The 25596-nt window shown below is 32.3% G+C and overlaps 3 protein-coding genes across 4 annotated transcripts in view; 2 read left to right on the top strand and 1 right to left on the bottom strand.

The window, feature by feature from the left end:
• The window catches only part of LOC111049107 (coagulation factor X), a 34388-nt gene extending 30098 nt beyond the window's left edge, over positions 1 to 4290 (top strand). The window contains exons 11-12 of the mRNA XM_039438534.1: positions 230 to 287; positions 4020 to 4290. Of these exons, the coding sequence (XP_039294468.1) occupies positions 230 to 287; positions 4020 to 4243 (282 nt within the window). The 3' untranslated portion in view covers positions 4244 to 4290. The remainder of the gene's footprint in view (positions 1 to 229; positions 288 to 4019) is intronic.
• Positions 4291 to 5979: 1689 nt separating this feature from the next.
• On the top strand, positions 5980 to 8713 carry LOC111049108 (glutaredoxin-related protein 5, mitochondrial). The gene is made up of 2 exons (XM_022335113.2): positions 5980 to 6369; positions 8439 to 8713. The coding sequence occupies exons 1-2, from the start codon at positions 6105 to 6107 to the stop codon at positions 8618 to 8620; spliced, it is 447 nt and encodes a 148-aa protein (XP_022190805.2). The 5' UTR covers positions 5980 to 6104; the 3' UTR covers positions 8621 to 8713.
• Positions 8714 to 11310: 2597 nt separating this feature from the next.
• On the bottom strand, positions 11311 to 23053 carry LOC111049102. Of its 2 annotated transcripts, none has more exons than XM_022335106.2 (7): positions 22930 to 23053; positions 22526 to 22627; positions 21116 to 21214; positions 19698 to 19835; positions 19027 to 19194; positions 15075 to 15185; positions 11311 to 12001 (listed from the first exon to the last, which is right to left on the bottom strand). In XM_022335106.2, the coding sequence occupies exons 1-7, from the start codon at positions 22936 to 22938 to the stop codon at positions 11897 to 11899; spliced, it is 732 nt and encodes a 243-aa protein (XP_022190798.2). In that variant the 5' UTR covers positions 22939 to 23053; the 3' UTR covers positions 11311 to 11896. The 2 variants fall into 2 exon arrangements, with proteins under 2 accessions (XP_022190798.2, XP_039294467.1); XM_039438533.1 differs by lacking the exon at positions 11311 to 12001 and adding an exon at positions 13419 to 13866.
• Positions 23054 to 25596: the final 2543 nt, after the last annotated feature.

The raw sequence follows: 25596 nt of genomic DNA, 5'->3' as shown, positions 1-25596 counted from the left end.
CTCCTTCTTCTTCTTCTTCTTCTTCTTCTCCTTCTTCTTCTTCTTCTTCTTCTTCTTCTTCTTCTTCTTCTTCTTCTTCTTCTTCTTCTTCTTCTTTTTCTTCTTCTTCTTCTTCTTCTTCTTCTTCTTCTCTTCTTCTTCTTCTTCTTCTTCTTTTTCACTCATAATTTTCATTCTTTGATAATTCATCAGTGAACTATCATGAAACGTATATGTTTTTCCATTCCAGGTTCCTATTGTATCAACTGACGAGTGTCGTGAGGTGTATGAAGAATACAGAATAACGGGTGAGTTAAAAACCACAGTTTTTATTAAATTTATACTAAAGTTATACAATAATCGTACTAAGATTATATTATAATTACTATATTATCGACATATTACAATCCTATTACCGTATATGTGATATTATTCTTCACAATAATAGGCTAATAATAGCCTATGATCATTATAGATAATATATTATATTTCCAGAATACATGGACCATGTCAGACAATAGACCATGTCATAGGCAATAAAAGGTTTAAAATTTTGTTAACTATTAGAAATAGTTATTTGTGCAACTAGTGCGCAAAGTGACAGTTTGCAGCACCGAAAGAAACGTTTACGCCCGAGCCGTAGGCGAGGGCAGAATGGTTTCTTGACTGCAGCAGAGGAACTTTGCACACGTATTTCACATTAAATTTTTCCTACAGTTACCATTGAATATGAAAAGTGGGTAACTATGGGTAAAATTCCCTGAAATCCATCAAATGTTTTTCTGTGTAATTTTATTATGAATAAAAACCTTAATTTATTTAAAATTGAGTAATGTAGTAGTAAATGAATGAAGATGGCTGTCACTCATGTGGTGGCTGTCATCGTTGCCTTAATATTATTATAAAGTGCACCACAGTCAGTGCAGTTACCAACTTAATTTTGATTTTGCTGCACTGGTGCTCCATATAACCTACTAAGTATTTTGCATTGCCATGTTGCAAATCTGGAGTGCAGAAAAATTTTTCCCGCACTAGAGCGGAAAAGTGATTCTTTGCGTTCTGTAATCAGTGCAGGAATGGCCACTTTTCAAGGTAACTGTAGGAAAATAGTTATTTGTGCAACTAGTGCGCAAAGTGACAGTTTGCTGCACCGAAAGAAAAGACAATAGACCATGTCATAGGCAATAAAAGGTTTAAAATTTTGTTAACTATTAGAAATAGTTATTTGTGCAACTAGTGCGCAAAGTGACAGTTTGCAGCACCGAAAGAAACGTTTACGCCCGAGCCGTAGGCGAGGGCAGAATGGTTTCTTGAGTGCAGCAGAGGAACTTTGCGCACGTATTTCACATTAAATTTTTCTTAGAGTTACCATTGAATATGAAAAGTGGGTAATTATGGGTAAAATTGCCTGAAATCCATCAAATGTTTTTCTGTGTAATTTTATTATAAATAAAAAACCTGAGTTTATTTAAAATTGAATAATGTAGTAGTAAATGAATGAAGGCGGCTGTCACTTATGTGGTGGCTGTCGCTGTCATCGTTGCCTTAATATTATTATAACGTGCACCTCACTATACCACAGTCAGTGCAGTTACCAACTTAATTTTGATTTTGCTGCACTGTTGCTCCATATAACCTACTAACTATTTTGTGTTGCCATGTTGCAAATCTGGAGTGCAGAAAAAATTTTTTCGCCCCACTTGGATGTAATGAGCTGGTTTTCGGGCGTCATATGGAGGCTGAAAATGATTGTTTCTCGACCAGGCCGGTAAAAGTTTTACGGCCCTAGGGCTGTAAAATAACCTTGAAGTCAGCTGATTCTGATTTGATGTGAACGTGTTTACAAAATGGTTTATGAAACAGAATCAGTTTATGCTTCTAGAATTGAATAAGTATTATGCAATAAGATACTATCATTTTATTTGGATGAATAGAATACAGATAAGATATATATTATAAACTATTCAAATTCGATTCTCAGAGTAGGATAGAACTTCTAACCTAAACTTCCGAAGTAAACAACAACAAGCATTATTGTTGACATTGACATTCAGATTGGCCAAATTTCAAGTGTGCTAAAACAGCTGATCAAAAAACTTTTCATTATTTCTGTTTATCATTCAAGAATTAAAACATTCATAATAATATCATCTTATTGTCATTTGGAAGAATAAAAAGTATAAACTCAACCTCTTACATAATTGAACATAATCTTTTAGGTTATTTATACAAATCAGAATAAAAAATAAAAATACTTGGACAATTTCCTGATATTCAGATTACCTCAGATTTGCTAGAGCTATGACCTTCCTGTTTTGCTTTCGGAGTGCCTAATAAACAATTATTCTCATATTTATACTGTTTATTTTTCTGTGTGGCGAAAAATAACGTTCTCACCATGAACAAAAATGTTTTCCGGCTCTCAATCTTTTCTAGTCCTCGGCCTACGGCCTCGGACTTCAAAAACCGATTTCGAGCCGGAAAAGTCTCATTTTCGGCCCTAGGTGCGAAATATACTATTCCCGCACTAGAGCGGAAAAGTGATTCTTTGCGTTCTGTAATCAGTGCAGGAATTGCCTCTTTTCAAGGTAACTGTAGGAAAAATATATTAACTCTTAACTCCAGTCAATCTCAAAATATCCATTAACAGTGTACAAGCACTTACAAATTAATAAATCTTTCAAAACCCGCTAAAAGTTGATGATTGGCAGCTGCTTGAGATGGTCGGGAGTTTGATTATACAATATAATAAAAGACATTTTTCTGAGATTTTGTATAGGTGTACTGCTGAACTCTTAGTTCTCGACTGTTTCTTGTATTGAAGAGATGAAAGTTACTGTTTGTGCAATACCTGTCTAGATTACTATGAACATAACATAAAACATAAAGAATATAGTGATGGTACAGTCAATATCCTAAGGCTTGTTAACTCGGAAACTATATGTACTATAAATTCTATATCGTATGTAACATGATATGAAGGGAAGTTTTAGAAAGATACTTGAGGGTGGGTTACAAACAATAATTTTAAAAAATAATATAACTTTTCTGGAAAATATTTGATGGAATTTAATAGATGAGAGTGAAAGAATAATTTGTTGTAATTTCATCTGAATGCTCTGTCAATCAAAAACCAATTTATTTGTCCAAATAATACTTCATATCAATAACATAGGCATATGTGATGGTACAGTCAATATCCTAAGGCTTGATAACTCGGAAACTATATGTACTATAAATTCTATATCGTATGTAACTTGATATGAAGCGAAGTTTTAGAAAGATACTAGAGGGTGGGTTACAAATAATAATTTTTAAAAATAATATCATTTTTCTGGAAAATATTTGATAAAATAGAAGAGAGTGAAAGAATAATTTGTTGCAATTCCATCCACATGCTCTGTCAATCAAAAACCAATTTATTTGTCCAAATAATACTTCATATCAATAACATAAACATTCCATCAAAATTTTTGGAGAGAAATAGTACAGGCTCAGCCTAGTTTTTTCTCCAATATCATAATTATATTATGATATTATTGACCGAGCGGAGTGAGGTCTAAGATTCAAGTCGACGGTTTGGCATTTCTCTTAATGTTTAGATATTTAAATGTTTGAATGTTTAAATGTTTATATGTTGCGCATTTACGGCGAAACGCGGAAATAGATTTCCATGAAATTTGACAGGTATGTTCCTTTTTTAATTGCGCGTCGACGTATATACAAGGTTTTTGGAAATTTTGCATTTCAAGGATAATATAAAAGGGAAAATGAGCCTCCTTCATACGCCAATATTAGATTAAAAATCAGACTACAGAGTTATTCATCATAAATCAGCTGACAAGTGATTACACAGATGTGAGGAGAAGCCAGTCTATTGCTGTATTTCCATAAGGTCTATAGTTTCAATCAGGTACTTGTGGATGAGAATACTGCGTGAGGTATACTGTTCACAGAAATACTAGTATTATATGATCACTGCAGTTCCAAAATATATACGTTAAGAAATCAGCTTGTAACGTGTGTGTTACACCTTGCAGACAACATGTTCTGCGCCGGTTACAGGGGTGGCCGCATGGACTCGTGTTCAGGAGACTCGGGTGGTCCCCTGCTCTGCAGAGAGTCAGCCGACAGTCTGCGGTGGACCATTCACGGCATAACCAGCTTCGGGGAGGGTTGCGGCAGGAGGGGAAAGTTCGGAATATACACCAGGATGTCAAACTATGTCAAGTGGACCAAATCTGTTATGCGCCAGTATTCGTAAAGGACGTCAAAAGATACCTAACTATTATTAAATTAGCTATTTAAGACTAGAATATTGTCTAGAAATATCATGAATCTATTGTAAAGTTACATATAGTCCTATTTCGGATTACTTGTCATCTCAATTTGGGAGAGGAATAGCACAAGTTACCTTATTCTTCCTCTCCCTATCATTTGATAATGTACTTATTGTATAAATGATTAAGGAATAAATTTATTAAGGGATAAAAATACATGTTTCGACACCAATGGTGTCATCTCCAAGGTATCACAATTAAATTACTCCGGTTTCAAGCATCTTCTATGTGGATGAATGTGTGGATGTCTTGAGGGAAGAAAATTACATATCATAGAATTATTACAAAATAAAAAACAGTTTTGGACTTTGAGCCTGTGTTCCTTTCCCAATTATTCATAGTTGAGAATGATATTGTATCTGAGTAAAAATAGATTAATAAATAAATATTCCTTGATATGATCCAAGAGTCCATGAGTATTTCAATTATGAAATTGTTAGGGGTTAAGCAAAAGTATTACCGTATAGAAATGATATTTTTTATTGAGGAATTTCTCTAATTTCTATTTTTTATATGTGATCCAGTATATATTTCTATAATCAACTACTGTATATAAAGCTACTGTTAAGAGCTGAAAGCTGCTGATTTATTTATGTATGTGACCTACAACTTTTGTATTAAACAGAAATAGGTCCAATACTTCTATCTACACTGTATTTATTTTCAGGTGCAGTATTTGTGTAACTGAGTTTTGATATATATTTTCACAACCCTAGAAATTTTTTGATGTTGTTATAGCCTAAAACTTGAGCTGAACTATCATATAGTCCTACTGTATTCATTTTTACTGTATTCCAATTACATATTGTGAGTTTCAACAGTTGTAACCAAGTTTCTATTCCTACTTTCAATGGAAATTGAAAATTAGTGTTCATTGTATTCGACTTCATAGTAAATCAATAAGAAAAATACAAATAAACTTATGAATAGGTAATTCATTTTCAGTTCCATTTTGAAGGTCACTGTTCACTAAATCATTTAGAGTACAGCAATTGAATATTTTTTCACAAGCATCTCGTCAAGTGTTTCAATTTATAGAGCATTTCGTTTAAATGGCAACTTGGGTTTATACTGTTATTTCACTTCAAACCGCTAAAACGTATTGATTTGGGAAAGTACTTTCTTATCATTTTTATAACTGGTTCACTTATTATATAACTTATTTATAACTTATATTTGCTTATATTTTCTGGAAGTCAAAAATGAGTACTTTCATTAAGTACTTAGGCAAAAGAGAAGAGGTTATAGGGTTTTCTTAAAAAACCTAATTAAAAGTTCATATATTTTCCAATGAAAATCATGGGAACAGTCATGCAATTTTATACTTCATACAGGAACTGATGAAATTATGAAAAAATCCATTATTAAAATAATTCTGCATATCCTGCAAATCAATACAAGAAATAAGCAAATTCATTTCTATCACTTATATTTCATCAATGTATTTATTTTGGCTTCTTTCTGGGGTCTCCCTTGGTTCAGAGTCAGAACTCAATCCACCCCAATCTGGTGACAATCACAATCCCTTTGGAAATAGAAAATCACTGAAAAATTGCTTCAATATCGGAATCAGTCTCGAAATTAATAGTCGATGACTCACAATCAATGTTCCAAGTCGACCACGTACTATCGATACTATCCGATATATTGAAAGTCGATAGTCGACTGTTTTATCAGCTCGCATTCTCCAAAATCCGGATAACCTAACCTCACTTTTCATTTTTGAACTATCTAGTATCTATAAGATATTATTTACATTTTGAAAGATAACTACGCATTAAAACAATGATTGCTATCAGAAATATAATCTTTCCTTCAGTTCAAATTATATCTAGATCAAACAGTCTAGCTTCCAGTTGTTTTATTCGGGGTATTGCTCAAAAAGTGGACATTGATAAGTTGGTGAAAAATAACAAAGTTGTGCTTTTTATGAAAGGAGTACCTGAAGAACCAAGATGTGGATTTAGTAATGCTGTTGTTCAAATTTTGAGAATGCACAATGTGAAGTATGACGCACATGATGTGATGAAAGATGATGCTATCAGAAATGGTAAGTTCAACAACTGACTTATAGGTTAGGCCCATAAGTTTTGTATATTTTGTAGATTATTTAGTTTACTGTCCTCTAATAACTTCTACAGTATGAGTTTAGGTGGGTGTAAGTGAACGTCCAGTGCCAACATACCTGTCATCAAATTTTTGGTTGGGATCGATTTAGTATGTTATTTTGAGCACAAAATCACAAAAATTAAACGGCGGTCACTATTGTTTTTAAAATAAACTAAGTTCAAAGTAGCACAATTTTACATGCATTTAACCTATGAGTAGCAGCCATTTTGATTATTGAAATCATCAAAAATTATGATTTGCTTTAGCACACAGTATTGTTGGGCTACATTTATGCACTACAGCTTATTTATATAAGTCTCATAATTATTTAGGAGAATCATTTCAATAAAATTCTAAGCCCTGTATTGCTAGGTAGTGAATAGGCTTCAGGTAGTTGTATAATCAAAATATTCTACTTCATTTTAAGAGAAAAGAGTTTAACTAATATTCATTTATTTAACTTTCAAAAGTTCAACATTAAGTTACAAGAAAAATAACAGTAGAAAAGCAGATACAAACAAAGTACAGTATTGGTTATACAATAATTAAGTATCAAATATATTGGATTCATCTTGACCTCTCAAGTTACTTACTATAGTGAGATCCAAGTTATAATGACAGTGGATTGAGATGGGAGAACAGCGTTGCCGATTATCTGCCTTGATTAAATTATCTTTCTACATTGTCAAAAACATTTTGGCATCGTTGTGGAGCAAGAAAAGGATAGTAGGCCTACTACCTGCTTTGTCTAATAATAGTCAAGGATAGCAACACCAAAGTTGATCAAATACTGTCATTATAACGTGGACCTCACTATATATCTAACCCACCCCAAATTTAGCTTCATTCTATAGTGAGGTCCACTTTATAATGGCAGTGGAATAAGAAAGTAGAAAAACGTTGCCGAACCTCTGTCTTGTCAATTCCTTCTATAGACGGTAGCAGATACAGGTTTATTAACTGATACTGATAGACAAGGGTAGCAATACCATTGCTAATTAAACACAGCCGTTATAACGTGGACTTCACTATAGACAATAATTGAATTAATGCTAACTTATAACTTGTAACAAATATAAGCTACAATCCTATTTCTCATTGATATGAAATGAATGAAATTATTTGGAGTTAGGACTCATCATTGATGGCTCATCAAGTTTAAGCTAACCTCTGGCGGGGAATTTAAAGAAGGTAGTATCATAGAGAAACAATAGCTTAAGTAGATATCCCATGGTAGGCCTATAGGGCGTTTATATCGCAACTTTTACTGTTATCTCAAACCGATTACTGTCGATTATTACTGTTTTGAACGGGTAAGAGTGTATGAACGGCACAATATGAGAGACTACCAGCGTCATAAGGCTTCACAAGAAAGAACTACGTAGACTATCAGATTGAGATAACAGTAAAAGTTGCGACATAAACGCCCTATATCATGGGATATCTACTTACGTTATTGTTTCTATAGTATACTATAGTGAAGTCCACGTTATAATATCATTGGAGAAGATAGGACACAACGTTGGCAATTCTCTGCCTTGCCACTGTCTTCTATAGAATAAACTAATACAGGTATATCTATGAAATATTAACTGTACATCCTTGTTCAAAATAATCAATCATATTTTCTTGAAGAATAAAATATAATTGATTATTTGAAACAAGAATGAACAGTTAATATATACCGGTGTCAGATATCCTCTACAGAAGACAGGAAATCGGCAACGTTGTCCTCCTATCTTTCTTCTCTTCCATTCCCAATGCAATGGTGGACCTCACTATAGTATTATCAATGTATAATCAAGTGCCGGTTGCACAAAAACTGGATAAATTTTAACCGTGATTAATTCCACGAGAACCAATGAGAGAAGCCGTCTCTTCAAAAACGCCTTCTCTATTGGTTCTCGTGGAATTGATCACGGTTAAAATTCAACCGGCTTTTGTACAACCGGGTCTGAGTAGTTTAACTGAACAATACAATCCTAATCAATCTTAATTTATTTATTTCAGGTGTGAAAGAGTATTCAAACTGGCCCACCATTCCTCAGGTGTTTATCAACGGTGAGTTCGTGGGCGGATGTGATATAATGCTTCAAATGCACCAGAGTGGAGATCTTATCAAAGAACTGGAAAAAGCTGGAATCAAATCAGCGTTGCTAGACCAAGAGGCTCCACAAGAAGCTAAGAAGTGATCAATTAACTTATAAAAATTGTTATTCTAAATACCATTAGCTGAGTTTTCTATGTAAATATATAAAATAAAATGTAAGTATTGGAGAGTGTGAGCTTGTTTATTCATTTATTCAAGTAACAATTTAATATCTAATATTATAAACAGATATATTTGTGGAGTTCTATGTGTGACTATAATAAAGGAAAGAACTGGCTTATACACGTACGGGATAGGAAAATTATGTTTGACGCATCATCACGTCTCAACTAATGGACTGATGAACTTGGAATTTTGCTTATAGATTCTTACTTTTTATGTAGTTGAGAAGTTGATATTGTGGTAATTATTCATATTGAATGAAAAAGACTAAGAAATTGTCGAAAACCACAGATTTATTGATACTTAGAAAGACCGGTTTCGGTTATTACACCATTGTCAATCTCTGATAAACTCTGAAAAATGAGTTTATCAGAGATTGACAAAGGTGTAATAACCGAAACCGGTCTTTCTAAGTATCAATAAATCTGTGGTTTTTGACAATTTCTTAGTCTTTTTCATTCAATATCGATTCTTAATTTACTGAGGATGGCTATAGGCCTATTTTCAATTCTTCAAGATTTCAGTAGGTCAAGTTTTCAATTTAATTTTCTAAGTAAACCCTTGCGAAGCACGGGCTACCTGCTAGTTCATAATAAATTAAGGTAATGAATGAACAAGATTAGACTACTATAGTGAGGTCCACGTTAGTGTAGAGAAGAACGTGGCCGATTCTCTGCCTTACAACTGTCTTTTATAGAGAATACCTGACACCGGTATATCTGATGTACCTAATATCTTGTTTGGAATAATTAATTATATTCCAATTAATAAAATAGTTATTTGTGCAACTAGTGCGCAAAGTGACAGTTTGCTGCACCGAAAGAAACGTTTACGCCCGAGCCGTAGGCGAGGGCGGAATGGTTTCTTGAGTGCAGCAGAGGAACTTTGCGCACGTATTTCACATTAAGTTTTTCCTACAGTTACCATTGAATATGAAAAGTGGGTAATTATGGGTAAAATTGCCTGAATAATGAATGTGTGTTTGAATGGCGGGGGGCAGCTGTGTGGTGTGTGCTGTGGTGGCACTGTGCTGTCGCTGTCCTTGGTTATAATATCTAATAGTAATAATTAGCGCGTTGTGCTTGGTTGCACCTCTGCTCACTATAGCAGCCCAGTCACTGTTACCAACTTCATTTTGATTTTGCTGCACTGTTGCTCCATATAACCTACTAAGTATTTTGCGTTGCCATGTTGCAAATCTGGAGTGCAGAAAAATTTTTCCCGCACTAGAGCGGAAAAGTGATTCTTTGCGTTCTGTAATCAGTGCAGCAATGGCCATTTTTCAACGTAACTGTAGGAAAAAACAATTTCATAGTACACCTTTTTACCATGAAGTTATTTCTCTATTAATATTAACAATATTCAAGTAGCTGTATTGAAATACTTTATTAGACAAAATTATATTTCTTTCTTCAAGAAATTATATTTTCCAATGATTAAAAAATAAGGCCCGGTTGCACAAAACCGGTTAAATTTTAATCGTGATTAATTTCACGAGAACCAATCAGAGAAGACCTTTTTGATAAGACGGCTACTCTGATTGATTCTCGTGAAATTGATCACGATTAAACTTGACCGTCTTTTGTGCTACCGGCACTAAATTTCCATACTTGAAATCAAATATATTGTTAATAAATCATATTTCTTCATACAAGAAAATTCATTATTTCAATAATCTATTATATTATAAACAATTTACAGTAGGCCTACACTACTTGATATCGATTCTATTATAGATAGGTGGTGTAACTTCAATACGTAGACTATATAGTTATACATAGATTATGATTTCTTCTCTGTTGATCATAGAAGTATGAAGTAATGAATTATTCAGATTTATTCACACATTACCAGCAGCTCCTAAATTTCATATTTTCAATATCAATTTTCAAATTTCAATTTCAAATCATAGCCTAAATTTTTATTATAGAATGAGATTTAATAATTCAGATAATATTTACAAAAAATATTTCCTCTTCACAATTATCTCGACTGAATTGTGAACTGTTCATTACAGATTTAATACCAAAGGATGGAACAGACAAGATGATAATATTATCAAAATAGTCTCACTTTAAAGTAATAAATAGAACAATACATTCTTATAGTGAGGTCCACGTTATAGTGGCAGTGGAGAAAGATAGAAGCACAACGTTGCCGATCCTCTATCTTGTCAATGCCTTCTATAGACGGTAGATGATACCGGTTTAATGATGTAATATTAACTGTTCATTCTCGTTTAAAATAATCAAGTATATTTTATCAAGCAAGATTCCATAATCAAGATTAAAATCAAAAAATCAAATCTATTTATTTTGGTCCTTGAGAAGTATTCCTTTAATATGCGAATATTTTCTATTTTAGTGATAATATTAAGAAATTCTTCTTGTATGTTTGGTTTCGAAGCATCTAAATTTTAAAATCTACGTTGTGAAATAATGAAGAACTGCAAACTTTGTTAAGTGAAAAACTGCAAGACTCAACCTATTTTGGACTATGTGTACCTTATCTGAATCTGGGAGAGGAATAGCACAAGGTTACCTTATTTTTCTCTCCCTATCATTATTTTTTGATGATGTACTTGTATGAATCAATATATATATATAAATCAAATTTATTTATCCTTAACGATAGTTACAAAGTTTGAAACTCAAAGTATAAAATACATAACAGTTAGATATTATACAGTAGGTAGTAAAATAAGTGAATTATATATTATATAAGGAGGGACCCTGCAAGGTAAAGAAAACCTGAGCGCAGAGGCCGAGTGTTGAGTTTTTTTTTATAAATTAATATGAAATTAAAAGATTCTTAGATCAAAGAGATTAAATACCTATCTGGTTAATCAATTATATTAAACATTGTTAAAAACTCGATCTGGCAACAGAGCAAAGCGAGAAATAGATAGCGCTATCTGCTTTGTTGAATGATAGACAAGGATAGCAATACCATTGCTAATCAAACACAGCCATTAAAACGTGGACCTCTTTATAATACTTTTTCATGGCTTGAGGAAAAATTGACATTCAATGAATAAGCTATATCTTTCCCAAAAGGCAGAACACCTATTTCTTCAAAATTAATTTGGACTTCAAAATATGTGCAGTATTTACTTTCTTCTATGTCTGACTTGAAAATATTTCTGCCAGTATTCAGTACTTCTTTTCTCCTATTTCAACATGATGGTTCTACCACCTCAATTCCACATGAATATTCTTGGATCAGACATGATAGATAACGCATCATTATCCTTAAGTGCTGTGGCTGCTAATTTGGCCGGCATGATGGAAGGAGGTGTTATCTATATAAAAAAGAGACACAATTTGTATCAAGTTATTTAAATTTCATAACAGAAATGTTCCATATTTTTTGTGTCTTGTCAATATTGTTTGATCCAAATTATCTATCCTAAATGAACAATAAACAATCAAGTGAATATCATAAACAAAATTGAAATAGTACCCTTATTAAAGAATCACATTTCTTATTAAATAATTCTCTTAATTTTAGAAAATCTTATTTAGAAATCACCTTTCACTACTTCCTTGAAAAACAATCAACTTTTTAGATTATGCAACTATTAATACACACTATAAGCCGGTTGCACAAAAGTCGCTCAAGTTTTAAACGTGATTAATTTCACAAGAACCAATCAGAGAAGGCGATTATGAGAAAACGGCTTCTCTGTTTGGTTCTCGTGGAATTAATCACAGTTAAAATTCAACCGGCTACTGTGCAACCGGGCATTTAGGGACTCAACCTATCTTCAGGTGCAAAATGCAGCAGTGTTTTCTATGAATTTTTAATGGTTGCATAATTAAACACGTTTATTGGTTCAAAAAAGAAGTAAAAGGTGATTTCTAAAAAAGATAATATATTTCTAGAAGTAACCCTTGTTAATAGAAATTTATTCAATCAAGTATTGTATGATAAAAACGGACGAATTTATGCAATTGTGTTTTGGGTGGGTAGCCTACTGTATATAGTGAGGTCCATGTTATAATGGCAGTGGAGAAAGATAGGAGAACAACGTTGCCGATCCTCTTGTCAATGCCTTCTATAGACGGTAGATATACCGGTTTAATGATGTAATATTAACTGTTCATTCTCGTTTAAAATAATCAAGTATATTTTATCAAGCAAGATTCCATAATCAAGATTAAAATCAAAAAATCAAATCTATTTATTTTGGTCCTTGAGAAGTATTCCTTTAATATGCGAATATTTTCTATTTTAGTGATAATATTAAGAAATTCTTCTTGTATGTTTGGTTTCGAAGCATCTAAATTTTAAAATCTACGTTGTGAAATAATGAAGAACTGCAAACTTTGTTAAGTGAAAAACTGCAAGACTCAACCTATTTTGGACTATGTGTACCTTATCTGAATCTGGGAGAGGAATAGCACAAGGTTACCTTATTTTTCTCTCCCTATCATTATTTTTTGATGATGTACTTGTATGAATCAATATATATATATAAATCAAATTTATTTATCCTTAACGATAGTTACAAAGTTAGAACTCAAAGTATAAAATACATGACAGTTAGATATTATACAGTAGGTAGTAAAATAAGTGAATTATATATTATATAAGGAGGACCCTGCAAGGTAAAGAAAACCTGAGCGCAGAGGCCAGTGTTGAGTTTTTTTATAAATTAATATGAAATTAAAAGATTCTTAGATCAAAGAGATCAAATATCTGGTTAATTAATTATATTAAACATTGTTAAAAACCGATCTGGCAACAGAGCAAAGCGAGAAAGAGATAGCGCTATCTGCTTTGTTGAATGAAAGACAAGGATAGCAATACCATTGCTAATCAAACCCAGCCATTATAACGTGGACCTCTTTATAAATACTTTGTTCAAGACTTGAGGAAAAACTGACATTCAATGTATAAGCTGTATCTTTTCCAAAACGCAGAACACCTATTTCTTCAAAATTAATTTGGACTTCAAAATATGTGCAGTATTTACTTTCTTCTATGTCTGACTTGATAACATTTCTGCCAGTATTCAGTACTTCTTCTCTCCTATTGCAACATGATGATTCTACCACCTCAATTCCACATGAATATTCTTGGATCAGACATGATGGATAACGCATCATTATCCTTAAGTGCTGTGGCTGCTAATTTGGCCGGCATGATGGAAGGAGGTGTTATCTGTATGAAAAAGAGACATAATTTACATCAAGCTATTCCAATTTCATAAGAGGAAGGTTCCATATTTTTTGTGTCTTGTCAATATTGTTTGATCCAAATTATCTATCCTAAATGAACAATAAACAATCAAGTGAATATCATAAACAAAATTGAAATAGTACCCTTATTAAAGAATCACATTTCTTATTAAATAATTCTCTTAATTTTAGAAAATCTTATTTAGAAATCACCTTTCACTACTTCCTTGAAAAACAATAAACTTTTTAGATTAGTATGCAACTCTTAATACACACTATGAGCCGGTTGCACAAAAGTCGCTTAAGTTTTAACGTGATTAATTCACAAGAACCAATCAGAGAAGGCGATTATGAGAAAACGGCTTCTCTGTTTGGTTCTCGTGGAATTAATCACAGTTAAAATTCAACCGGCTACTGTGCAACCGGGCATTTAGGGACTCAACCTATCTTCAGGTGCAAAATGCAGCAGTGTTTTCTATGAATTTTTAATGGTTGCATAATTAAACACGTTTATTGGTTCAAAAAAGAAGTAAAAGGTGATTTCTAAAAAAGATAATATATTTCTAGAAGTAACCCTTGTTAATAGAAATTTATTCAATCAAGTATTGTATGATAAAAACGGACGAATTTATGCTATTGTGTTTTGGGTGGGTAGCCTATTGTATATAGTGAGGTACATGTTATAATGGCAGTAGAGAAAGATAGGAGAACAACGTTGCCGATCCTGTTGTCAATGTCTTCTATAGCCTGTAGCTGATACAGATTTATTAATGAAATATTAACTGTTCATTCTCTTTTAAAATAATCGATTATATTTTATTAAGCAAGAAATTCTATATTTTTCAATAATTTCATGATGAATTTTCATAATTGAGATGGAATATTTTGTTAATTAGTTATTAATTCTACATTGTTAAAAGACGATCTGGCAACAGAGCAAAGCGAGAAAGAGATAGCGCTATCTGCTTTGTTGAATGATAGACAAGGATAGCAATACCATTGCTAATCAAACACTGCCATTATAACGTGGACCTCACTATAGGCCAAGAGAGCTCGGATGGTGAGTAAAATTGTTAAAACTTTATAATTTCAGAAAATCCAGTACACAACACAAAAAAAACAAAAGTAACTTATGTGGTAGAAAAACTAGAAATTTTCAACAAACAAAAAATAAAACATTAGAGGACTTACCGGTACACCTTGACTTTTATTCTCATTCCATTGAAAATTTTTGGGATCCAAAATAGATTGCTCCAGAATATTGTATTTCGATTTATTGGGTTTGGAGGTGATTTTTGTTGACTGTAAATAATAGAAAATGTTATAGATGTGAATTACTGTGATATTGCAATCATTCAAATGCTAATGATTAAATTTAATAATAAAATTATTATTACAGCATTTAATTTGGATTTTCGTTTAATAATAATAAATAAAATTATTATTGAAAGGAATCCAAATTAAATTAATTTTGCAGTGGAATATGTCTTCGGGGTGATTTACAGCATTTAATTTGGACTTTCGTTTAATAATAATTAGAAAATGTTACATAGTGAGGTCTACGCAGTAGAGTAGCATATGATCCGCCGCAAAGTAGACCCACGCCAATCCATGAAAAGCATCCCATGCCGTGGGATGTTTTGTAGACCATTGCTATAGAATTATTCATAATCAATCAGCTGACAAGTGGATTATTCATTGCATGTATTGTCACCTGGTCATATGGGACATATATATGAATCATATATTTATCTCATATTGATCAGGATTTTAGAGTTTTAATTTAGAAAAGTTTAATGAACAGTGTTTTTGTCTTTGAACAATTTTTGTCATCGACAGAAAGATTGTTCATTTCATTTGTTATCAAATTTATTGTAGCTTCTCTTTTGTTTTTGATAACAAACGTACTCGCTTTGCTGCTAGTGAAGATTCATTTGTTGTGGTTATGAAAAATTTAAAACAATGACTCAGTAGTCACCTACCTTTATGAAAATGGCTTCCCAATTTGGCATCCACTGGTTGAAACGCGACGTTAATTATTAATTAAAAATCAAAATAACTGATCTAATGAAGTGGGTTCAGATCCCTTCCTATTCAATAATACAATTCTCTTTAAACTGCCCGAACTGTGACAGGAAAACTGTATTATAAAACAAGAACAAAATCTATCCCCTTCACCAGAACAGCCGGACTTTACTCACAGTCATAACGAACGAGCTCACACACACACAAAAGTAAAATTTTTGGGTATTAATACATAACTCAGTCAATGCCAAACATGAAGCCATTTCAAATAGCCTACATATTTTTATCAGTCGCACAAGCGAGCACGTTTGTTATCAAAAACAAAAGAGAAGCTACAATAAATTTGATAACAAATGAAATGAACAATCTTTCTGTCGATGACAAAAATTGTTCAAAGACAAAAACACTGTTCATTAAACTTTTCTTAATTGAAACTCTAAAATCCTGATCAATATGAGATAAATATATGATTCATATATATGTCCCATATGACCAGGTGACAGTATTACACAGATGTCTAGAGAAGCCTAGCAATGGCTCACAAAACATCCCACGGCGTGGGTTGCTTTTCGTGGATGAGCGTGGGTCTACTTTGCGGCGGGCCTAATCACTACCTCCATAAACAAAGCCATAGTGCATACGTGTGACGTCAGCACAGGTAGGGCTCCACCACCAATAAAAATTGTTGATTTCAGCCGATCTATATCAGCTAGTGTTTTTATTGGTGTAGGAGCCCTATCTGTGCTGACGTCACACGAATGCACTATGGCTTTGTTTACGGAGTTAGTGGCCTAATGGCCTTCTATATCTGATTTAATATTTACTGTTAATTCTTTTTTGTTATAATCAATATTCAGATAATATTTTGTTGAATTATTATATCATATTTTCACATTTTGTCAAAAACGATCTGGTAACTTTGTGGAGCTTGAAAAAGATAGCGCTATAAGATAAGATATCAATATTTATTCAACACAGTATATCATACATGTAATACAAACCCCGTCTTTCGGAGGAGACGATAAGCCGTCGGTCCCGACTACACGGTACCTAAAAAAGTAGTCATCTAGTAATATGTCATCATGATCCCTCTCACTTATCACCCACGCACAAGTCTAAGAACTTATGTGGGCACCATCCTCAATTTATTATTATCATTATTATTATAATAATTTGATAGATTCTCACTTCATGTATGATAGATATAAGATGATATATGTATAATGAATGATTAATTCAATTTGTAAAACCTATTATGCATGTAATGTGAGATGTGTAATGTGTTTGTAAAAAAAATACAATAAACAGCTGAGCATTGTCATAGAGATTAATTTTAAATAAGCTACAGATAGAAACCAAACAACATACGTATTATAATAATTATTATGATTTGTGATTGTAAATGAAATAATTAAAAAAATAACAATGAAATGTGGAAATTGAAGAAAATTAAACCGATATAATTTTAACATGAGTACCTATAATTTGTAGATTTAAGTGGAATTTTTAATATTTTTTGTGATTGTGAAGGAAGATTTTTGTTTGGATTTGTATTTTAAATTTAATTAATCTGATAAATTCAAAATTATTGTAGTACATACATTTTTTGGACTCAAAATAGTGTGTGAATTAAGTTATCATTTACATAACTTCTAGACTGTCTATACCAGATGGTTTAAAGCAGTTTTGGGCGAATGCCTGTTGTTTTTACCTGCATTGTACCTATCTATTGTCTACTAATAAATAAATGAATAATTCTGCTATCTGCTTTGTCGAATGATAGACAAGGATAGCAACACCAATTTTAATTAAATACTACCATTATAACATGAGCCCCACTTCGCCCATTGTCACTATAGTGAGGTCCACGTTATAATGGCAGTGTTTGATTAGCAATTGTACTGCTATCTTTGTCTATCATCCAACAAAGCGGATAACGCTATCTCTTTCTCGCTTTGCTCTGTTGCCAGATCATCTTTTAGCAATTTAGAATTAATAATTAATTAACAAAATATTCCATCTTAATTATGAAAATTAAATTTGAAACTATTCAAAAATATTATTTGTTGCTTGATTCTTGATTTTTTTAAACGGATGAACATTTAATATTACATCAATAAACCTCTGTATCAGCTACCGTCTATAGAAGGCATTGACAAGATTGATTGATTGATTGATCGATTGAGTACTTTATTTATGTAGATTACAACATATACTGGCTTATACTTTTATATAGAATAGCTTACAATACAGCAACATCTATACATATATATAAGCGAAATGGCACTCACTCACTCACTGACTGACTGACTCACTCACTCGCAGAACTAAAAATCTACTGGACCAAAAACGTTCAAATTTGGTAGGTATGTTCAGTTGGCCCTTTAGAGGCGCACTAAGAAATCTTTTGGCAATATTTTTACTCTAAGGGTAGCTTTTAAGGGTGTAAAGTTCGTCTTTTAGCATGTATATTCTTTTTATTCCAATCTATAATTATAATTGAAAAATGTCCATACCATATGTTAATATAGAACTATAATCTAGAGAGAGTACATCTTCGAAACAGTTGTTAACTGGTAACTAAATTATTAATTTGTCAGGTTGGCATTAAGTTGAGTTGACTTTGTTAGGTTGGCACCAAGTTGAAGATTGAAATGCATTTATCGCGGAAAAATTGATTGGGCACTGCTACTTCAATCAGAGCTATTCCTGGGTATATTATATCGCCTGATATGGCGATGATCTAATCTTTCACGGGGTCCAGGGGCGGAGCCCCCTGGCTAGACGGATATGGCGAGCGAAGCGAGCCTGACGGCTAGTTATAGATAAATTTACATAATATAGACTAAGAAAATAATTATTGAACTGTATATGATACGAAAAAAGCAATTTGTAATAACTAAAGATAATATTGTTATGCATCTACATAAGTTGGCGGAGCTTTGGACATTTCAATGAATGTCCATTCTTCGGAAAGAATATTCAAAATATCCTCCCCACTAACTCTCTACCAAGACAGAGACAACGGCAACGTTGATCTCCTATCTTTCTCCACTGCCATTATAACGTGGACCTCACTGTAATATTATTATTGAATGACAATTTTTTGAAACATTACCTGAAAACTGATTTGTTGGATAGGAAGCTTTTGTGACTCATTTCCAAGACTCCAATCATTATCATTGAGTAGGCCTAATGACATGCTTGGTTTCAACGCTATCGAATTGAAATTTGGGATTCTTCTTTGTTGTTTGAACAAATCTGTAATGGGCTGTTGCTTGAGCACCTGAAAAAAGAACTGATATTTGGGTACGGTACGTATATTTTATTTTATAAAAATCAGGCAAGTATCTCCTATCTTTAAACTAAATGAAAGAGAAATTTTCACCATTGATTTAATAAAAATTCGACTGAGTAACTGTCAATGTTGTAGAACCGTTCCTTAATTGAATTAAATCACACATATTTATATGTCAAATTCTACACAAATATGTGTATTTTTATTTGATTGTTGATTTTATAGGCAAAGTACTTCAAATCAAATCAAATAATATTTATTCACAAAATAAAATACAGCAGCTGAGACAAAAAATATACATAGTGAATATTTACCACAAATATAACAAGTCTGGGTGTGGGGAACGAGTAAAAACATGGGGAAAAAACTACTATATAAAACTTGATAAAAAGTTTAGATCCAAACCCTTCATACAATAAGAACATCATCAAAATGATAAGAAGAGAAATCTTATTTCATTTCATTTTAATGTATGATTTTCAATAACAAACCATTCTTGGGATGGACTCCAGCATTGGAACTGAATTTTCTTTTGAAACAATGTTTTTTCTCATGATGCCAGCAGCTTCCAGCATTCTCTGTTTTTCAAATGCTTTTGCTATTGTGGTTTGACTATCGTTTGAAGACGTCTGAAAGAAGATAAATTCAGATATTTAACAAAAATGAATTTGAGAAGAATTTCAACAAAATTTATTTATTATATTTATTTTCACAAGTAAGCACTGAATTGGAGAGGAAAACTTAAGCTGCATTTACACCAAAGTTATTAACAAAATGTTCCTTATAGATTCTATTAGATTGAGCATAACTTATCATACACATGATGAACATATGAGTTTTCAAGTTCTGTTCAATCTAATAAAGAATCTATAAGGATTAAGTTATTACAAAAATGTATGTAACATTATTTTGTTAATAACTTTGGTGTAAATGCGGCTTAAGAATACTCCTTGTAATATAAACTTTTCTCTCCCAAATTTAGATAACATTATAAAAGTCCGAAATGAGGTTATGATTCCACTTTTCTGATATTGAGTCCTTTTCCACTAAAAAACAACAGAAACGAATAATTTCAAATTTTTACGATTGAGAAACTGGATACTAATAAATTAAAACGTTAAATAATAAAAAACGTAGATAATGAAAATGTCAACTAAAATAAAAATTTTACTAATAAAGTAACTTGTTCATTCAATGAACAGTCAAAATAGACAATATTGTCAGCATTGTTTGAATAAGAGCCATTGATAATATTATGTATTATTTGAAGGATTTAGCATGCTACAGTATAGACGAGTTTACTGTAAAAAAATGAATTTTATACAGTCACTAATTTCTCTTCAGCTTTAAGTTTTTGTCTTTTTCATGTACATTTTCATGTATGTTTTGGAAAGAAATAAATGATTGATTGATTGATTGATATATGTTAAATTTTGTGACAGTTCAAAGTTAAATTCAAGACACAAGTAATATGAAAGGTGGTTACTAGCCTGATAACAAACAGAAAAGAATACAATAAATTTATATTTTAATCATTATAAGTGTATATTCACACCTAATCTATATTATAATAAAGTAAAGAACACTGGCTTATATACGTGTGGAATAGGGAAATTATGTTTGACGCATCATCACGTGCTGGACATATTAACTTGAGATTGTGCACACAGATTCCTAATTAACCGATGATGGTTATAGGCCTATTTTCAATTCTTCAAGATTTCATTAAGTCAAGTTTACAGTTTTTCAAGTCTTAAAATATAACCCCTATGTATAACGGGTTTCCTTGTATTAAATAACTATTTTAACAATAATTAATAAATAATAATATCATAATTATTGAATAAATTTTATTAGGAGTATTATTTTATCTCTGGTACTGGTTCAAATTACATCAATATAGCAATACCTTCCTTTTCCTGCCTTTCAATTTCGAGTTCTCATAGTCTGTAGTAATTTCAAATAACTTTTTCTCTAAAACTTTCTGACACTCAGATGTGGATGAGACCTAAAACAAAACAAAAAAATGTAGCAAAAATAAACGGTTGTAATCTATTACTGTAAAAATTGTAAGACCAATATGTTGAAATGAGGAATACTTCCTGGCGGGAACGCCCTATGTGAATGTGGAGTGAGACAGGATCCGGAGCATTTAATGGTCTGCGGGATACTTCAAGTGACATGCACTCCTGATGATTTGATAACAGCCAATGACAAAGCCATAAAGGTGGCTACACACTGGAAATCCAGTATATAGACTGGTTTATAAATTTTTCTACTCACTTTATTGATATTGTTAATGCTTTGTTAAATTTATGTTATGGTTTAAATAATAAGTGGTCTGACCTGGACACGGAAACGAACGAACTGTAAAAATTATTGTATTGCCTTTTTATGTCAACTTTAGAAGTATAGAAGCTTGCTATTTGCTATAGCAACTAGTAGCAGCTAATACAGTGAGGCTACAGACTTTACTTATAGAAATTCATTTTATAATGATTACCTATAATCCGCCTAATTCACAATATTTGAAATGGTTCGATTCAATAAATGTTATACCTTTAATATGAGTTTCATATCATATTCCTATGAAATAACTATGGAATCTTAACCCCTGTGTGAAAAAGCTTAAATAGATTTAGTGATTCTTGCTTAATTGGAGTAAAATAGCATTAGCCTACCTCTTCTATCTACAAATTTCTCATTGCTTTGCTTATTCAGCTTTTGCTCAACATAGGCCTACCGCTACAACGATAAATACTATAACTACCTACTTGAGGTATTTTACTATAACTACTTGAGGTATGGTAAGGTTGTGTTCCAATACTTTTTCATTTAATGTTTAATTTTATTCATGTTTAATAAGTAATTATTATTCTATATGAATTGCCGGCCAGGATAGCCGAGACAATCACTGTACTGGCGTCTGCAAGCGCTATCTGGTCGAGGGTTCGAATCCCGCCGGTAGGCATGGACGTTTAATCATCTCATCAAATGACCCTCCACATTCCATTACCCACGCACAAGCAAAACGCTCATATAGGTATCATCGGCAATGAAAAAAATAGAGGCTGGGTTGAACAAAAGCCGGTTAAATTTTAACCGTGATTAATTTTACGAGAACCAATCAGTAAAGGCCTTTTTGATAAGACGGCTTCTCTTATTGGCTCTTGTGGAATTGATAACGGTTAGAATTTAACCGGATTTTGAGCAACCAGGCCTACAGTAGGTCCTTCAAAGCAAATTACCATAAATCTTGAAATTTTAGCAAATATTTCTAGTTTATATATATTTCAAGTGTAATATTTTAATATCTTACCTTGCAAATCTTCTTACATTTTTCACGGAATTCGTCATTACATGAAAATTTGATTATTTCTCCAATATACTTTGCTACTGAAGCGCATTGGTTCAAAGTCTTCTAAAATCAAAAAAATTGAGGTTAGGTTTCTCATTCTCATGAAATAACTCATAAGTATTTGAAAATACAGTTAATCTAAAAATGTCAGGCATGAACTGACAATGAATCTGCTTTGAACAATAATTATCACAAAAATATTTATTTAGAAACATAAAGAATCAAATAAAATTCATTTAAATGCTACAAAAGTAACTTAATTCATCAGCTCACAAAACTTTTCAATAAAAACCTTCTGCTCATAATATTGATTTAGCTAGATTGGTTTTAAAAAAATGATAGAGAATAAACAAAATTCAACTTACATTTTCCATAATTTTGAATATGTGATCAAAAATTTAAAAAAACTTCTTCAAAATCCTGAATCTTCAAATTGGATTTCTTCGTTTGAATTTCTGGAGCTCCGGCAGACAATGGCCGCACTGTGATGGCCGTTTGTGCTGGTAGCAGCACCTAGCGGTAGTTTTGTGAAACACGAAGATTTTTCTACCGGTAGAATGCGTGCAACTGCATTCTCATAAAATTGATTGTTGCTCCAGCAAGAGAAGGCTACACTGTCCGGGCGCAAATGTCATGAAAAAACATTCCGTGGTCATTTTTGGATAGAAACCATGGAAGATGTCTCAATTTCTTCGTTAGATCTAGTATAATGAGAAACGAGATGACGATAATTCGAATTCACAAGCAAATACCTCCAAAACAAGATGGCCGCCAAAATGTTTAGGGTTTTGCTATATCGCTTGTATTTGAATAACCGTTCAAGATCCTCAACTGTTTTTTGAACGAAAGTATTCTCAAAATCTTCCTCTACAATTTTTATCCCATAAATATTTCATCTGAAACGCATATTTTGTCAGTTATAACCTTTAAAAGCCCTAAAAAACGTTTTTTATCAAACTTCTTTCTATTATAACTTTTCTTGTGCAAGAGATAAAGAGAAATGTTGAATCTATAAAATTTAGATCGTTTTTTCAGCTTCAAAACTATATATATATATCTTCATGCGCTGTACGTCAACAAATGTGTTCTCCAGCGCCCTCCAAAGAAAACCCTGCATGATTTCTGGTGCGTTTTTCTATAGCCTACGCATGAAGTAACAAGCTAGTACTATGAAATCGATTTTTTCATGACTACCTCAAGATAGAGACTTGCAAATGTTCTTAATACTTAATCTATTCTTTACAGCGAGCTGTATAAGAATATTCATGATGGAAACAACGAAAATATTCGACATCATTAGAAACTCAAGATGGTGGTCATTATTGACAGAAATGTTTATATCGCTTGTTATTCAGTTATTGTGAGAGATATAGAATTAATTTTACCACCAAATTGTTTAGAATTAAACAAACTATAATCTTCAATATTGAATCATCTCATCTGGACCACTTTTTCCGTGAATTATTCAACTTCAAAAACTTGAAACATACATTATTCGAGGACAATATTCCACTTTCCACCCTGTAAATGTATTCCTAGTAGACATACACTAGTATTACTGGCACAGAGTTATAGAATATTTCCAAAGCTTCGAAATGACATCTGGTTGAAGGCTGTTAGTCCATCTTCTATGGCTGGAGCGTCATCGGAAAAAGAAAGAAAAGAACTGTGTGAGCGGAAAATACACTTTTTCCACCATATTTCAAACCTACCAATTAGAAAACCGTGTATCTCATGACTCCTTGCAGGTACAGACTTTTGATTTTCGGGAATTCTTGCTCATATCATAGAAAATAACCAATACATACATCACCCCTGCTATCATTGAATAACCAATCTACTCATAAGAGGTCATTCAGTGCTTGAAAAAATGAACAAGAACCGCTTTTTCAAACCCGAATTTTAGACAATTAGATGAATTTAGGTCACTGTGCAATCAACCTAACAATCAAAGTTGCAAAGTGAGGTCCACGTTATAATGACAGTGTTTGATTAGCAATGGTATTGCTATCCTTGTCTATCATTCAACAAAGCGGATAGCGCTATCTCTTTCTCGCTTTGCTCAGTTGCCAGATCATCTTTTAACAATGTAGAAATAATAAATAATTAACAAAATATTCCATCTTAATTATGAAAATTCATTATGAAGTTATTGGAGAATATAACTTCATGCTTGATAAAATATAATAATTGATTATTTTAAACGAGAATGAATAGTTAATATAACATCAATAAACCTGTATCAGCTACCGTCTATAGAAGGCATTGACATTGATTGATTGAGTACTTTATTTATGTAGATTACAATATACTGGCTTTTACACTTATATACAATAGCTTACAATACAGCAAAGTTACAGATGAATTTACATAATAGTCTATAGACTAAGAAAATAATTATTGAACTGTATATGATATGAAAAAGTAATTTGTAATATAATAACTGTAGATATAATATTGTTATGCATCTACATAAATTGGCGGAGCTTTGGACATATCAATGTCCATTCTTCGGAAAGAATATTAAAAATATCCTCCCCACTAACTCTCTATCAAAGACATGGCAGAGGTTCGGCGACGTTGTTCTCCTATCTTTCTCCACTGCCATTATAACGTGGACATCACTAAAGTCCAAGTGCATTGACATAGTTTCTGACTGTTTTGATTATAGTGAGAACTCTACTTCAAAATAATATTTTAAATAATATATTCTATTGTCAGCATCGGCTTAATCTGAGAATCAGTCAGGTTAAACGTTAGTTATTCTGACAGTTCCAAGTGAACCTCACTATTATTATTATTTTATTATTTTATTGGCTATAGTTTCTGACAGTTTTGATTATAGTGAGAAATTAACTTCAAAATTGTCAGCATCGGTTGGATGTGAGAATCAGTCAGATTAAACGTTAGTTATTCTGACAGTTCCAAGTCAACCTCACTATAGTTATTATACCAAGAAAATAAAACTCCCTCCTCACACATCTTGCTAATTGCAAGAAGTTTTGATACACAAGATGATTGGAAACTTGAAA

Source organism: Nilaparvata lugens, chromosome 11 (assembly GCF_014356525.2).
Source record: "Nilaparvata lugens isolate BPH chromosome 11, ASM1435652v1, whole genome shotgun sequence".
NCBI classification, from domain to species: domain Eukaryota; kingdom Metazoa; phylum Arthropoda; class Insecta; order Hemiptera; family Delphacidae; genus Nilaparvata; species Nilaparvata lugens.
Note: the sequence above shows the minus strand (reverse complement) of the source record. Positions and strands in the feature narration are given on the sequence as shown.